The sequence below is a fragment of the Clavelina lepadiformis genome, chromosome 6, assembly GCF_947623445.1.
Source record: "Clavelina lepadiformis chromosome 6, kaClaLepa1.1, whole genome shotgun sequence".
Lineage (NCBI taxonomy): Eukaryota > Metazoa > Chordata > Ascidiacea > Aplousobranchia > Clavelinidae > Clavelina > Clavelina lepadiformis.
In genome coordinates, this window is record NC_135245.1 from 1226821 (window position 1) to 1243074 (window position 16254).

The 16254-nt window shown below is 37.3% G+C and overlaps 3 protein-coding genes and 1 pseudogene across 3 annotated transcripts; 2 read left to right on the top strand and 2 right to left on the bottom strand.

Moving 5' to 3' along the window:
• Positions 1 to 86: 86 nt before the first annotated feature.
• LOC143462778 (wolframin-like) lies at positions 87 to 4646 on the top strand. Its single transcript, XM_076961052.1, has 7 exons — positions 87 to 900; positions 1032 to 1107; positions 1343 to 1526; positions 1657 to 1897; positions 2067 to 3094; positions 3278 to 3532; positions 3725 to 4646. The coding sequence occupies exons 1-7, from the start codon at positions 795 to 797 to the stop codon at positions 3962 to 3964; spliced, it is 2130 nt and encodes a 709-aa protein (XP_076817167.1). The 5' UTR covers positions 87 to 794; the 3' UTR covers positions 3965 to 4646.
• Positions 4647 to 7716: 3070 nt separating this feature from the next.
• Positions 7717 to 10243, top strand: LOC143462790 (ectoderm-neural cortex protein 1-like). The gene has a single exon (XM_076961073.1). The coding sequence runs from the start codon at positions 7845 to 7847 to the stop codon at positions 9501 to 9503; it is 1659 nt and encodes a 552-aa protein (XP_076817188.1). The 5' UTR covers positions 7717 to 7844; the 3' UTR covers positions 9504 to 10243.
• A 240-nt stretch (positions 10244 to 10483) lies between these two features.
• LOC143462842 (kelch-like protein 40) lies at positions 10484 to 13425 on the bottom strand (annotated as a pseudogene).
• An 822-nt stretch (positions 13426 to 14247) lies between these two features.
• On the bottom strand, positions 14248 to 16197 carry LOC143462830 (uncharacterized). Its single transcript, XM_076961125.1, has 2 exons — positions 15789 to 16197; positions 14248 to 15618 (listed from the first exon to the last, which is right to left on the bottom strand). Exons 1-2 carry the CDS (start codon positions 16159 to 16161, stop codon positions 15308 to 15310), a joined length of 684 nt encoding a protein of 227 aa, XP_076817240.1. The 5' UTR covers positions 16162 to 16197; the 3' UTR covers positions 14248 to 15307.
• Positions 16198 to 16254: the final 57 nt, after the last annotated feature.

Consider the following 16254-nt stretch of genomic DNA (forward strand, 5'->3'; position numbering starts at 1 on the left):
AACCTGTGGACTGCGCTCATAAACTTGCCAATAAGAATGAAGCCTTTCTAATGGACACAAACCTTCATTGTGAGGATTCGTGTGGCTTAAGGACTAAACTTAGGAAGCATGAACTTACAATTTAGGCAGCACGTTCATTACGTAGGCATAATGATGTAGAATTGTGCGAATTTGGTCTATTTTTGTGTTAATAAATTCATGATTTGACGTAAATGCCGTCATAGATGGCTGGGTTCTAGTAGGCTATAGTTAACGTCTTAAATCACCCGTGACGCTTTCGTCAGAGCATGGCATATAGCGAAACAAATTTAACGGTGTTTGGTGAGAAAATCTTTTTGTTTCACTACGTTTACGTACTAGAAGTAAAAGTACTTGAATAGCAGGGAACTAACGTATCCTTCCGATCCGTTTTTAAAACAACCAATTGTTTTTTCTTCAAATAGGGAAACTCCCATGTTGCTTCTAAAAAAAATTCTATCGAAATTAGTTCGTGATAATAGAAAAGCTAAAAATAGTACACTCTGCTTTTGCCATCTATCCGGTTTTAGGCGGTGGGCATTTTATGCGCTATTGTTAATGTTGAGACAGTTTAATGGGCTGAGACACAGAGTTGAGTTGTATGTGAGTCACTTTAAATATGGTGATTCTGTTTTCCTGCATAGTCCAGGAAATTTAATTAAAGGCTTCATACCTCTGCGTCAAAGAAAAGAAACTCAGGTTAATTTCACAGAAGTTTTGTTCGATTTTTGGGTTTAGCTAAAGCGGTATAATGCAATAGCTTAGTAGATGTAGAAATGGAAGAATTATCGCCAAGAGACATAAGTGAAGAAGTTAATAATCCAAAATGCAATACAAAACATGCTTCTGAAGCCTTGTATGACCTCTTAAAACCAAATAAACGTAAGTTGGTTTATAATTAAAACTGTGTGTGTGTGACCAGTTTGCTACGTTTCACATTAACTGAATAATCATCATCTGTTTTAAACATTGTTACAAATGTTAAAAAATCCAACTGTTTCTTTAAATTTTAGCAGGTGGCGGTGTTTCCACTGCACATGCCCAAGTCCAGCACCCGCTTGTGAAGAAGGCAATTAGCAAACTGAAGAAGTACGAATAATAATTCTTTGCTATAAGTAAAAAGGTTTCAAATTTCAAAGCTAACTTTTATCCATTTGCAGTTGCACATGTATTCATAATCTCAAGCTTTTCAAGTGTTTGCATTTGAAATACCAGTTGTTTGTTTTCTGGGGATCCTCTTATTCTGTTAGTTTGTGAAGCTTCATTGTTTACATATATGCCAGTTATACAATAGTGAAATATAAATACTGTTTTATTATATTAGAACAAAGGATTCCGATTCCGAGGGCATTTTAGTAAAGGATTTGCATCAGTTAAACAAACGTTTTATGTCTGGTCACTTGCCAAGAAAAAAATCTCATCATAAATGTGATGACTCAGACACAGACGACGACGATGATGAGGATAATAAAGAAATCCCACCAAAAGCCACTGGAATGTTTGCAAAGGTTCATTATTTGTCTAACAGTTTACGATTATCCTACATTTCTGAGTAGGTAAAACATGCTGGTGGCCTGATACATCTTCCTGATGTGTATTTGTTTCTTCGATGAACACTTTTCAAGTATTTTGTTGCAGCTTCTTGTTACGCAAATTCAACTTGTCACCAAAGCCCGAAACTATGCTTTAAAGTATGGTTCAAAAGTGAGCAAGACCTGGCTTAGGAACATCATTCCAACCAACCAGATTGTAACACTCGCAAGTTTCCTGGTGTACACTTACATTCTAAATGCCCAGTTTCTCTCCATTTTTATTCCTTTAGCTCTGTTCTGTATTGGTTTCATTGTCATGATTTTTTCCACACTGCGCAGTGTTAGAGGTTGGTGCTAACTTCAAAATGTTGATATGATAATAACAATTATACTAAAATTCAGTTGAAATAAACCATTGTAAGGAAGCTGATATATATCAAACTTTGTTGATAAATTACATTTATTAAGTAATGCTCAAGCCCAGTTGAAGTGAGGGTTTTTCTTCACTTTGTTTAGGTGAAAGTCGCTTTAAAGAATTTGTGGCCTGGTCCAATTTATTGACCTCCCTGGATACAGTAATGGACGTTGTTGAAGCCGAGGATAACTACTTTAAGAATCATATTTCGCCTTTTGTTTCTATGCCATTTGCAGCGTTACTTACTGTCATGTCATTTGCTATCTGTCCACAAGATCCGATGCCAAAAGCTGAGATTGCTTTGATATCTTTGGGCCTTTGTGTCACCAGCCTGGTGTCATTTAAGGACAGTTTTTACTGGCAATCCTACATGTCTTTTGCTTTCCAAATTGTTGCTTCTCTGTTAGAAAGTTTTAATCGCTTTTCTTCTGATGTCGCCGTGGTAGGACTTTCATTTGAAGTAATGGGTGGAGTTATGATCCACTTCAATCTTGCCGTCTTGTTCCGCATTGCTTCTCTTGCCCTTGCAATTAGCTTGCCGTTTCACAAGAAATTTCGAAGCATTTTTGCTGGAATCATGCGAGGCTTAGCTCCCTGGTTGTTTGTCGCCATCTGGTGGGAAGTGTTCTCACTTTTTTTCCATTATACGACTGTCAAGACTCTAACGAGAGCTGGGATGGAGGTTTTTCTCCTGCTTTTCTCACTTCCTTCCGCGATCCTAATCTTCGGATATGGCTTGTTCAAATATCTTTTGCAGCTTCCGCTTCTAAAAATTTTTGTTGTTGTCACGATGCTTGGTGCTGGTTATTTTGTTACCAGAATATCTCGGGCCGGACAATCACTTTCGTCACGCTTCAGATTGAGCAAGTTCGGACCCGCAGCAAAGATCATGGTATACACATTGTTGATGCTATCTGGGCTGATGCTGTTTGTCACTTACAGTCCAGCTGGTTCCCAAGTCTTCAATTCCAGCCTCACTTGGGATGATTATCAAAGTATTTGTCACAACAATGAAGCAAGCGATGGCAATGAAGCTCTCACAAAACAGTATTGCCACCATCTTAATGGCCACCACATTAATTGGGCAGGAAATATAAGTAACGTGCGGATAGTGGCCATTGAAAACAAGGTACAATAGCTATGTACAACTTTACAGAAATGCCACTAGACTGCAAATATAAAACTTGCTGAAAACTTTATCTAATCTATCTGCATTGGTGATAATAATGAAAAACATGAATAGATGTGATTGTTATATAGATTACACTGTAGATTTAAAACTACCTTCACATTTTAAATCGTGTTTTTACAGTTCGAAGCAGTTGCGAATGTTTTGCCATCGTATTTATCTGACTGGTTGTCTTGTACATTTGGAGATGAATTCCCTTCCCAAGATTACTGCAAATCTTCCCTCAACAACAAGATGCTTTGTGCGATATCGAAGCACAACCGCAGGGAATGCAACCTTGAACGATACAACAAATACCAGTTCTCTTTCGTTGCTGAAATGCTCAACGTCGATCAAACACATGGGTCCATCAAAATCAGTGCAAGCAACAAATTTAAGGTAAAAAGAATGAGAATTTTATCGATTTTATGTGAATGCTCTGTAGCAAGCAGATGATTGAATTAAGCTTTTAGGGGATAGTTGCCTTTTAAAATATATCATTGTGTTAGCAGTATAAGATTTGCTATTTACTTGTGCTTAATTGTTATCAGCTATTCTTCAATGTTGTCAATGGATTTACTTTATTTGAAGGATCTTGCTTTCCACCTGCGGCCAGGAATGACAGTTTGCTACAGTGGCTTACTCAATGCCGATGCTGGAGAAATCAAATTAAACAAACTTAACATCCTGGAGGAGTCTTCATTTAAGGTCCGGATCAGTACAGATGAGACCATGAGCTCCATGGTGGAGGATGCGATCTCTGCTCTTCTTCGATTCCTCTTCTCGCCTTTCATCACCTTTGAAAGTGCAGAAGCAGATGAAATGAAGTGATTATGGTGATTTCATCCCAGGATAATATCAGATCAGCACAGACATCTTATAAGGCTTGTACTACAGCTGTTTGTATGACGTCATTTTACGAAACCAATTTTGCTCATGCTAATGCCAAAAGAGTGACGTCACCTGTCACTCAAATGATTTGTGAATTTTGAAAACTTTCTAATATAAATTATCAGGTGTTTATTCTTTGTTGGTAACATTTAATTGTGTTATTTCTGTATCAAAAATGCCTTTTATTTCACTCTGAAGCAGCTATACCAGCATTAAATGCCATAATAAAGATGCAATGAACTGCCATATTGTGAGTATGTTAGTGGCGTACATTTTTGACATGGTGAGTTTGTTTGCTATGTACCGGTTTCTTATCACTTCTAACTTCTTTTGTGTATTATAGCAACTTTTTTTCTTTTCTAACCTGTAGTTCCAAGCTATGCATGCTTTGCAGTATTGGTAAGTTTTGTTCTCTGATGCACTTGTGTCTGAACTACATTGTTTAATATGCATTAGTTGCACATTGTTTGGAAAATGCGTTTACAATTATCAACACAATTCAAAAACTTGACGTTTGTTTTATTTCGTTGGTACAATATTATGTATTGTAATTAATAATATGCTTTAGTTGCACATTGTTTGGAAAATGCGTTTACAATTATCAACACAATTCAAAAACTTGGCGTTTGTTTTATATCGTTAGAGCCGCTATGGGTGGGTAATCAAGCGAAGGTATCGCAGTGATCAGCACTACAACGCTACGAGTTGAAATTCTTTGGCTTTGCCAACAAGAACCTTCACAAACTCAGACAATTTCTCTCTTTCTTGCCCCTTTCAGTAGGGGGAGGTTGACGTTCTTCCATCGATGCCAATCAGTTGTGGAGATAACTGTACAGAAGTTATTTCTTGAGTGCGCAGTAAACGCATATAAAGTGCGTTTATGGATCTTCTTATTGACACCAATAACACTGGTCAACAATTTTTTTTTTGTTGCATGAGATTTTTTAACTGATTCTAGACAATCTTGGGATGCTGATTTCAAATCTGCAATCAGTTTCTTTATGCATGCTCTAGTTTTCATGCAATCGAAAATTTAAATTTTTTCGTTTCTGGCTCATATTTAGTGTGCGCTGTCTGTATGGTACAGTACCAGTGTTTCAGATAGAAGCTTTCAGCTCTTTTAAGTTGTAGCCTACTGCTGTTTAAGGGCGTTTGAAAAAGCTAAGCAGTTTGATTATAGTGAGGTATTGCGGATAGATGCTGTAGGATAGGTTATAAGCTCTATTTTACACTCGTAAATCCAAAAATAAACCTGATTCATTTTGTTATATCAGTGGTGTGTACACGCTTTCTCGTCAAAGATGAAATATAACATCGTTCGTGAAGCCTACCTACAGAGCTTACTTTGGCATCCATCTTGGCGATCAAGATAAGAAATGGTCTCCACATATTGTGTGCCATAACTGCGAACAAATGCTCAGAGACTGAACAAAAGGAAAGCGGAAGAGTCTGCCTTTTTGCATTCCAATGGTGTGGCGTGAACCCCAAGATCACACGACTGACTGCTACTTTTGCATGGTAAATATGAAAGGTGTTGGCAGGAAGAGCCGACTAATGCTTACTTATCCATATATACCATCACCTATACGACCTGTTCCGCACTCTGATAGATTCCTTCCTCCAGTCTTTAGTGGTTTTACATTTTCTGAAGATGAGGAAACTGAATCGGAAAGGGAAGAGGTTATGGAAATGGAGTATAAAAGAACAGATACAGAATCTGAACACTCTTCTGGTGAAACCAGAGTAGCTGTTCAGCAGTTTAATCAATCAGAACTGAATTACTTAGTACGTGATTTAGATTTGTCCAAGCAAGAAGCTCAGCTCTTAGCCTCTAGACTCAAGGAAAAACAGGTTCTAGATCAATCTGTAAAGGTTTTCTTTTTTCGAAAATAAGAAGAGCTCTTTCTTCCCTATTTTTCAAAGGAAAATATGCTGGTATATTGCAACGATATGCCTGGTCTTCTCGAACAACTGGGTATCTCCTCGTATGATCCAGAACAATGGCGATTGTTTTTGGACAGTTCCAAGCGCAGCCTCAAGTGTGTCCTTTTACACAGTGGAAATTTTTATGAAGCTGTTCCAGTTGGTCACTCCACTGTCTTAAAGGAACGGCATGATGACATCAGAATTGTTATGGATTTGTTCAGATAACATGAGCACAACTGGATCATTTGTGTTAACCTCAAAATGGTTAGTTTTTTGCTAGGTCAGCAAAGAGGATACACTAAATTTCTATGTTATCTATGCATATGGGACAGCAGAGCACGTGAAAAACATTGGACACAGAAGGAGCGGCCCTTACGTGAAACATTTCAAGTCGGCATGCCTAATGTAACACACAACCCAATCGTAAGCAGAGACAAAATTGTTTTTCCGCGCCTGCACATCAAACTAGGTCTCATAACACAGTTTGTTAAAGCTCTAAATCCTGACAACGAGTCCTTTCATCATCTTCTTTACACTTTCCCTGCTTTGTCATATGATAAAATTACAGCAGCAAACTCAAAAAGCGTACAAACGCAGAAGTTATTGGATTGCCATCATTCTTTTCAATGTCCTTTTGCAAAAAAACATCGCTTATTACATGTATTTTACCAGCAAATATGTTCTTTGTTACATTTTTTCAAACATTTGGTGCCTAATTGTCTGTAAATACAAATGCTAGTGGTAACACAATAATTTCTGGGAACCTATTTTGGTTTTGAGGTTGGTTATTCGACTATAAGCAAGAACGTCATTTGACAAATCATGTAATTTTCAAAAAATTTGAATTTAGTAAATAAAAAATCTCAATTTGCAAAAAATCTAGACCTTGCAGAAAAAAACTAAGGTCAGATTCGGATTCAGCGCCCCCAAATTAGGTAAGAACAAGTGTTGGTAGAAATGCAACAAAATTTTTGTTGACCAGTGTAATGAATAACAGCACTGTGATGATATTATAAAATTGTTTGCAAATCGAATGCCGCATAGACTACGGAAATCGGCAAAGCAAAGCATTGCGTTACGTGTCGCCTATGCATGACTTCCGGTGTATCGTTATAATTCGTGACGTGATTTATTCTTTCATTTACAGCTATTCGTTGCGTCACAGTCTACGAAGTTAACCATAGAAAGTGGTCGACTTTATTATGTAGCTGTCACAATGTCTTATTTAATGTAATCGTTTAAACAAGAAACAATATAACCAGTTTATACAGTTGTCATGGTATACAATTGATTCTAAGATTAAGAGAAGCGAAACAACGACCTGAGACTCATTTATTATCGAGGACTACAATTCAACAGACAAACATTGTAATTGAAGTGGTCGTCCTTACAGGCCAAGGAAAGACAAACATCCATTTCATTACAGCACCTTTGCTCAGCCTGGATGTATTCATCTCCAGTAAAAGTTACATTGGGACGAGTTGACGAAGCTGCTTCGATTAAATCGATGAACATAAAAATAAGTCATGCTGGTTTGTTATTAATGTTAATATTTACCATTGTTTGCTTAGGATGGCTTTGGTTGATACGAACAACGTTTGATATACGTCAGCAACAGCTTGATTGAGTGCTGCGTTTAGTGTAGCGTTTAGCGTTAGTATTTAGCGTTAGTATTTGCGTTTAGCGTTAGTATTTAGTTTGCTGATCAAAATGAAGGTAACTAGTTTGAAGAAATACAAATCGGCTGAAACCCGTGACTAATTTTGCTAATTTGCTGTTGGCTATTGGTATGCGAGCATTTCAATATGGTTGTTGTAAGTAGCAAATTTATAATCGTTTATTTTATAAACTTAGGTGTTTTCTGTAAGTTAAAGCAAAATCTCATAAGTTATTGATGGCCGAAATACGAAGCAAAACTCTTCAAAGAAAACTTCAGGATGATCAGAAGTGTAGGAACATCTATTGTGACTTCACAATACGATATGAAGATCAAGAATTTCATGTCCATAAATGTGTGCTAGGAGTTTTCTCGGATTTTTTCAAAACCATGTTTGTTTCCAGAATGAAAGAAAAATATGAAAACGAGGTCAAATTACCTGAAGTTTCTGCTAAAACAATGAGAATTGTCATCGAATTCCTTTATGATGATGACGTCAAAGTTAACAGGGAGAATGTTTATAACTTGCTGTCTGCTGCTGACTTTTTACAGATTTCTGTTTTGAAAAAAGCTTGCCGGGATTACTTGGAAAATAATTTCAGCGATAAAACAGCAATAAAAGATTGGGTAATGTTGCGTAGATATCAAGCGCAAAGCCAGTCGGTAGAAACAAAAATTGTGGAAAATGGAGCTTCCATTTTTAAGCAGAAAGCAGTATTAGAACTAGATGAAAACGATTTTGAAATTTTGTTGTCTTTGACTAAAATGCACATCGCTCCTTCTGTGAGGTATAAATACATCATGAATTGGATAGAACATGATTGTAGCGTCAGAATGAAGTATCTTGATTCGTTGATAGAACACGTCGACTTTTCATTGCTCCCGAAGAAGTTTTTAACTGAAATTGTTTCCAGAAATGAAGTGATTCGTAAATCTGCAACAGCAATGGCCAGAATCTTGGACGCAGTCTGTCAATTTTGTACTGACAATTCTTCTAATGGTTGTAAGGTGGCCTTTTTTACATCATGTGATGACGAAGACCAGCTCCATCAAGATATACAGAAGCTACGAATGTTCAGTGCTGAGGCTATTGGATGGAAAGAGTTGGCATCTTTTCCTTGGAAACACCGAACAGCCGGAATACTAATTCAAAACGACAGAATTTACATGTTAGGAGGACACCAAGCCAAGAGCAAATCTTCAAAAAAGGTAAAATACTTGAATCTCTATGACGTGTCGTCCGATTGGACGGATATGACGTCAATGCACACAGCAAGGCGAACTTTTGCTTGTACAGTCTACAAAGACTCCATCTATGTAGCTGGTGGTCGAGTGCACGACTCAATGTGGACAAAACAAGTCGAATGTTATGACTTTGAAAGTGGAACGTGGTTCCAAAAGGCTGGAATGATTCAGAGACGAGCAAGACACGCGACAGTCGCTCATCGTGGATTATTGTATGCGCTTGGTGGCGAACCAAATCGATCATCTGCTTTAGAAAGTGTCGAATATTACGACGGTATAAGTTGGAAAGAGGCCGCTTCCATGAACAAACCAAGATACGATTTCTCTGCAGTTGTGCTTAATGACCAGGTATACGCCATTGGCGGCGGTGACGAAGATGATTTGACTTCGGTTGAACTTTACGATCTTCGAGCAAATGCCTGGCATGACGTTGCATCTATGACTAAACAAAGACATGGTCACGTGTATGCCTGTGTAGCCAATGGGAAGATATACGCGATGGACGACAAGGACCAATCAGTGGAAGTGTATGATCCAATTGTAGACGAATGGAGTGATGTTACACAGATACCTGGGGACCAAACAAATGATGATGATTATATTGATTTCAGCTCCATTGAGAGTTGTTTATTCAGTGAGGATGAGGATTAATTTGGTTCAATTAATTTGGTTTGGTAATGATGATGTTCACTACAGGGCTGCTTCCAGTAACTATGACGATTATGAAGACGACTGCCACAACTAGTCATGCAGTTTACTCCTGCATTTTCCAACAGTCATCGATGTCCTTGTACTTAAACCTGGCAGATGCTCATGCGTTGTTTATTTGACATAATGTGGTTAATGTGCGGTGTTAATGTATCACTTGTAAGACTGGACTGGAATCTTTATAATTGTATATCCATACTTGTCTTCCGATATGTTTATTGATAATGATGCAACCGTAACTGTATGTCTATTTTATTTGCCTTTAACGAAGCAAACTTAAGCTTGCTGCATAGTTTCTCGTTTACCAAATCATTCTAAATATTGCTGATATGCTTATTGACGTATTTAAGTCGTGTTTACTTTGATTTTCTAATAAGCCATTTTTTAAACATTAACCAGGTTTATGATAGCATTTAACTTTTCGACGTCACTACTTAATTCCATCAGAAACTGTTCGGGTCAAAGGTTAGATAACCAGTTGAAAGGTATACCCGACCCTTTTCCGCAAAATTTCTAAGCTTTATGTCAACTTTGCTAAGCTGGAAAATTCTACTATGTTGTAGAGATCATTATGGCTTGGTTGATTCTGAGAAACTTCATTTAAAAATATAAACCTGTTTAGACCAATCAGAAGGCAGCATGGTTGGCGTTGTTTTCTAGCCTGGAAATTACCACAGCAGTTGGCGTGCTTCGATGTTCCAAGCAGTTCCTAGCTTCTTTCAATAGGGGTTAGATTGACATCCTTCCATCGATGCCAATCAGTTGTAGTGTTTTACTGTACAGCAGTTATTTCTTGAGTGCGCAGTAAACGCATATAAAGTGCGTTTATCGATCTTCTTACTGACGACAATAATTAATAATAGCGCCTTCGTTCAGCCTGGATGTATTCATCTCCAGTATAAGTTACATTGGGACGAGTCAACAAAGCTGCTTCGATTTAATTGATGAACAATTCTATAGATACTATATATAATTATATATGATGTAATTCTACTTGATTTAGTGCTGCGTTTAGTAGCTCAAAATTACAACTAACTACAACGTTTTATACAACAATATCAAAAAAGTTTCAGCGGAACAACATTAAATGATAAAATGGTGAAAACCAACGATATTATAAGAGATATGCGGCGAGAAATACAAACAACAACGATTAATCTACTTTGAGACAGTAACAGTATGTACCATGGAAAAGGAAATTGAAATTAAACATTTAGTTCGAAATATTTATACTCTGCGCTTTTTTGGCTACTTTGGTATCAAGATGACCTTAATTGATCAATCATAAGATATGTTTTGGTAGGCTATGTGCAATTATACACTATAAGCTAGTTTTTGACAAACATTTAAAAAATACAGTATATCAGCAATAACCTACGACTAAAGTAAATATGAACTTCTTGAGTAAAACAAACGTCGAGACTCTAGACCAGTGGTTCCCAACCTGGGGTCCGTGAGTGTCTTAGTTGCATGTAGGCTACTTTGTTTCTCTATTGTTTGTGCAACGAAAGAAGAGAATCATAAACATTTTAAGACGCTATTTCATTGAAATTTGCAGCAGCTCCCAAATATATCCGATATTACAGTAAATATCCCTCAATAGTAGGTTATGCATTAAATAACAAGACATTTTCTGATTGAATTCTTGGCAAATTTTAGGTACGGGTCCGCAGGCTTGAAAATTTATTAAAAGGGGTCCACGACTAAAAAAAGGTTGATAGATAACTAGTATCTAGATAGACTAGATACTATTTCTAGATATCAAAGATATCTAGTCTAAACTCATTAGCTTGCAATTTTGTATCTTTGACCAATTCACTCCATTCATCCACAACTGGATCATAAACCTCCATTGATTGTTCCTTTTCGTCCGTCGCGTATATCTTCCCATTGGCTACACAGGCATACACGTGACCTGATCTTTGTTTGCTCATAGATGCAACGTCATGCCAGGCATTTGCTCGAGGATCATAAAGTTCAACCGAGGTCAAATCATCTTGATCACCGCCAATGGCGTATATCTGGTCATTGAGCACAACTGCAGAGAAATCGCATCGACGCTTCTTCATAGGAGCAGCATGTTTCCATCGGACACCGTCGTAATATTCGACAGATTGTAATATGGTTGACTGATTTGGATTGCCGCCAAGTGCATACAATAGACCACGATGAGCGACCAAAGCATGTTTCTCTCGTTTGCTGATCATCCCAGCTTTGCGGATCCACGTTCCGCGATCAACATCAAAAGATTCAACCTCACTAGACCATAATGTTTGATGCACTAGACCACCAGCTACATAGATTGAGTCGTTGTACGCTGCACAACCAAAACTTCGCCTTGCTGTGTGCATTGACGTCACCTCCTTTAAACCGGATGACGCGTTATTGAGGTCACAATACATTGCTTTATTTGAAGATTTGCTGCCATTTTCAAACCCTCCCAACACATAAAGTTTATCGTTCTTCACCACTAAACCTGCTTTTTTATGTTCACAAAGGGAAGTTTCCAACTCTTTCCATTCCTCAGCATTAGCATTGTAAACCTTCAGTTTAAACGTTTCAGATATTATAACCATTTTGGAAGAAATTGAACAATCACCAGAAAGGCCGTCAGACGAGATTTGACAAATTGCATCCAAAACCATCGCCATTGTGATTGGGGATTTTCGTATTGTCTCATTTTTCGAAATTTTTTCCACAAGAAATTTCTTTGGAAAACCCATAAAGTTTACGTTTTCCATTAACATGTCAAAGTAGTTTTTTCTAACTGTGGAATTTTGCTCTATCCAAGCCATGATGCATTTGTACTTTATCGAATTGTGAACTTTCATCAATTTAAGCAAATAAGAGAAATTATCAACATCTAACTCCAACAGGGAATTTTCTTTTATCACAGAGAAACTTTTTTCGCAAATTTTGGTTTCAAAGCAATTTGCATCTACGTTACAATTTTTCAATATCAACCAATCCTCGACTGATCTATCTACTCAAAAGTTATTTACCAAGAAATCCCGGCAAGCTATTTTTAAAGCAGAAATCTGTAAAAAGTCAGCAGCAGACAGCAAGTTGTAAACATTGTCTCTGTTAAGTTTGACGTCATCATCATAAAAGAATTCGATGACAATTCTCATTGTTTCAGCAGAAACTTCAGATATTTTAGCCTCGTTTTCATGCTTTTCTTTCATTTCCGAAGCAAACATTGTTTTGAAAAAGTCAGAAAAACTTCCGACAACGCATTTATGGACGTGAAATTTGTCGTCTTCACATCGTATTATGAAGTCACAATAAATATTTTCATTCTTTCTGTCCGCTTGAAGTTTTCCTTGAAGGGATTTGCTTGACGATTTGAAATTTGAAAATGTCATGATAGGTAAAAAAAACGTATTCAACTTATATGCAGGCTAGCAGCCTGTCAACAGATTTAAACTCAATTTATTTTAATGCTGATCTAGCCGACGTTTGACAAACAACATACAAGCATGCTACAGTACTTATTACCTTTACTAAGTATTTCGATAGACAAGGACAGTTTTACGAAAATTATCATTTGCTGTTTCTTTTATATCTGCTGGCGGCCGAATCAAACGTATCTATGTAATCGTTTTTGCCGGTATTTACTCGAACACTTCATGGTCCTCTGAAGGAATTATTAACCTTTCTTCCAGCACTGTCATCTACCAGACCACAAACGTAATAGTAACTCAAGGCTTACAATGGTCTTTTAAGGCAGCGCAACTCTTAAAGCAAAAAAATAGCTTTAATATGCCGGTAGCTAGTATCACTGTGGCTGAAACTTATTACACCGGATAAGAGAACGTTTGCCTGTTGTTCAAGGAACAATGACGTCATATAACGTCACATGATCATGATGTTAAGTTGCTTCAGTCGTTCACGTTACTCAGCGTCACATGTAAGAGAGACAGTTTACGTTTATTTCAATTATTTACTGTCAGGCGTTACATTAACTTTTTTATCATATCCTAAACGTCATATCAAGCGTCATCATTTTTATTTATAACTGTTGTTCTATCTACAACTGCCACGACGGTTTCGGTTACGCAGTAATGCGCGTGTGACGTCGTAAGTGGGTTTTGAACTCGTCACACAAGGAATATTATAATTATGAGTTGCAGGAATGAATCATAAGAATCTGACCACCTTACTCATTCGCTAAATGTATAATTATTACGTGCGTTTGTTAATAAACAACCCATCGTTTTTTCACGTTTTGATCACACTTAAAACGGACTTCAACAAAGCCCAGTGTGTATTCATAAGAATATTAGTACAACTGGAATGCTTTTATATTGGCTATACAGCAAAATCCGCTTAAATTGTTTGTTTAAACCATGATTCATCTTTTACAATGACCGCTTGGAGTTGATAAAGGTAAAATGCGTTCAACTTGCAGTCATGGGTTGGCATATTATCTGTACACTCGTAAACCTATAACAAGCGAAAAAGTCGTTTTGTGTTGATCAAAGCCATCGATTCGAACTGAAATACAGTGGAAATTAATGGATTAGTCTTTACCTCAACTGGGAATGTTTTTAGAAACTTTTTACATTCTAAAGCAGAAAACGATAAACCAGCAACGTCCACAACTTAGGCTAAATCTATAAAATCAAGTGATGGTTCTCGTATTAATGAGCAAAACTGTTTGCCTAAAGTCTAAACGTTAGAACACTTCTCACTTTAAACTTGGTTTGTATTATCTCTCAATACACTAAAAGCGTGAGACATCATAAGAACAAGTCAAGAAGAAATGCAATGGGCGCATTTTGCCGATTTTCGGTTTCGTGAAAATTAAATGAAATCAAATGCACGGGAAAGTCAATAATGTCGGGATGATCAAGTTTGAGAACATCAAAGAAGCACAAAATCGTTTTGATAAGAACTTTGACTTACAAAACGTAAACCGCTAAATGACATCCTGCTTTTTTAATACACAAAAAGGTATTAATGCTACTTATAAGGTTATGCATAAGGTACATACAGCTAACAAGGCTCACTAATTTTCAAAAGTACGTAACAGCATAACCCCTCACAACACAGAACCATAATTGGCTGTTTTGATAAGGTGAGTGCTTCACCACATGCCGAGCTATTTCCAGCTTTATCAATGAGTCAGGCATCAAGTGGTATCATTTTCTCACGAAGATAATAACACCTAACTTTGGACTGCGTGAAAATGCAACCAAACGATTCTATTTAGAGATAGATGAATGAAACAAGCAGCCAGCAATCATTAGTGGTCAGAAGCGACAAGAGAAAAATGGTAGTAAACCACAGCTTGCTTGACCCATGGGATCGCTTAAGTTCATATGCAAAGGTGTTTGTTTTAAAGAATTCATAAAACGTTTCCGGTCTAAATTCTAATCATATATTTAAATTTTAAGGATGCTAAAGTAAAGACCAAAGTGAAAATTATGCTTTCGCTAATCAATGAAATTCTTAATTTAATGAATTTAGATTTAACGAATTAGCAGATTGTGTCATTTTCTCACAAGAACAACTTGCCTTTAGTGAAAATCAATGTGATTATATTGTAGCGGGTAAGATTGTTTGTAATGTAAATATACCCGGTGTTGAGTAACAATTTATGAGAAGTTAGCTTCATTTATCTCCCGGCCGTATTAGCTGTATGTAGGCCTACTTTGCATGTGTTTAACTTCCATCTTGCCTAACTATAAGTTATAATTGCCCATATCGGTGACTTCTTCTTGTATTCTTCCAGGATTTTCTCACTAACAATCTCCTCCTCCTCCACCGCACTCTCCTCCTCCTCCTCCATCGCACCCTCCTTCTCCACCACCAAATCCTCCTCCACCGCCACCACCAAATCCTCCCGACAAACCGATTCCTCCACCGCGACTGGGATGACTCACATTTCCAGTAGACTCACATTTACAGAACATGCAGCATGCCACGAACATTGTGAGAATAGACAGAACAACTGATACCCAACCAATGTAATATGAATAACCAGCTTGCCCTTCACCCGTTCTGCCGAACGTTTTGTCGGTAAAAGCAGACAATCCTATTACTTGACAGAGCACTGCAAAAACAACACAGTGAATGTGGTTAGAATTACGGTAAATAAAATCGTTCGTAAAATCTTGCAGGATGTTTCAAAAATGTGCTTTGGTCAAGTTAGAACCATTTGTTAGAGTCTAACATAAGTAAACATGTGTTAGACTATTCGATAGCTTGAGTAAGATTATCAACCTGCTATTACAAGCATCCAATTGAGCGCTTGAAAACATTTCTTTATTGCCAGTAATCCTGATAGAAGGAGGAAGGGTATTGCCAGAAGCAAAGTCCATCGAGCTGTTCCTATTGAATTACCAAAACAAGGGCAACCTGCGTCACGAACAAGATCATTCCAGCCTTGGGACGGGAAGGGATAACAATTTGTGCCGTTGCTTTCCTTCAGGCATATTCTCCACAATCCTAAAATGGCTTCGGTAACATTTTTTGGGTCTTCTCCGTATTTTATATCTATGAAGAGCCATTCCGGTGTTGTCAGAGATATTACGTCTAAGCTCAAGATAAGAAAGATCGTGCACACGTACACGACGATTTTAGGCATTTCCTTCATATTTTTTCATAGATTTTATTTACTCGTTCAAAAATTCTGTAATTTAAATAAAATGTGATTAGAGATCGTCTTCGTTTCTTTAAACGCTTTAAA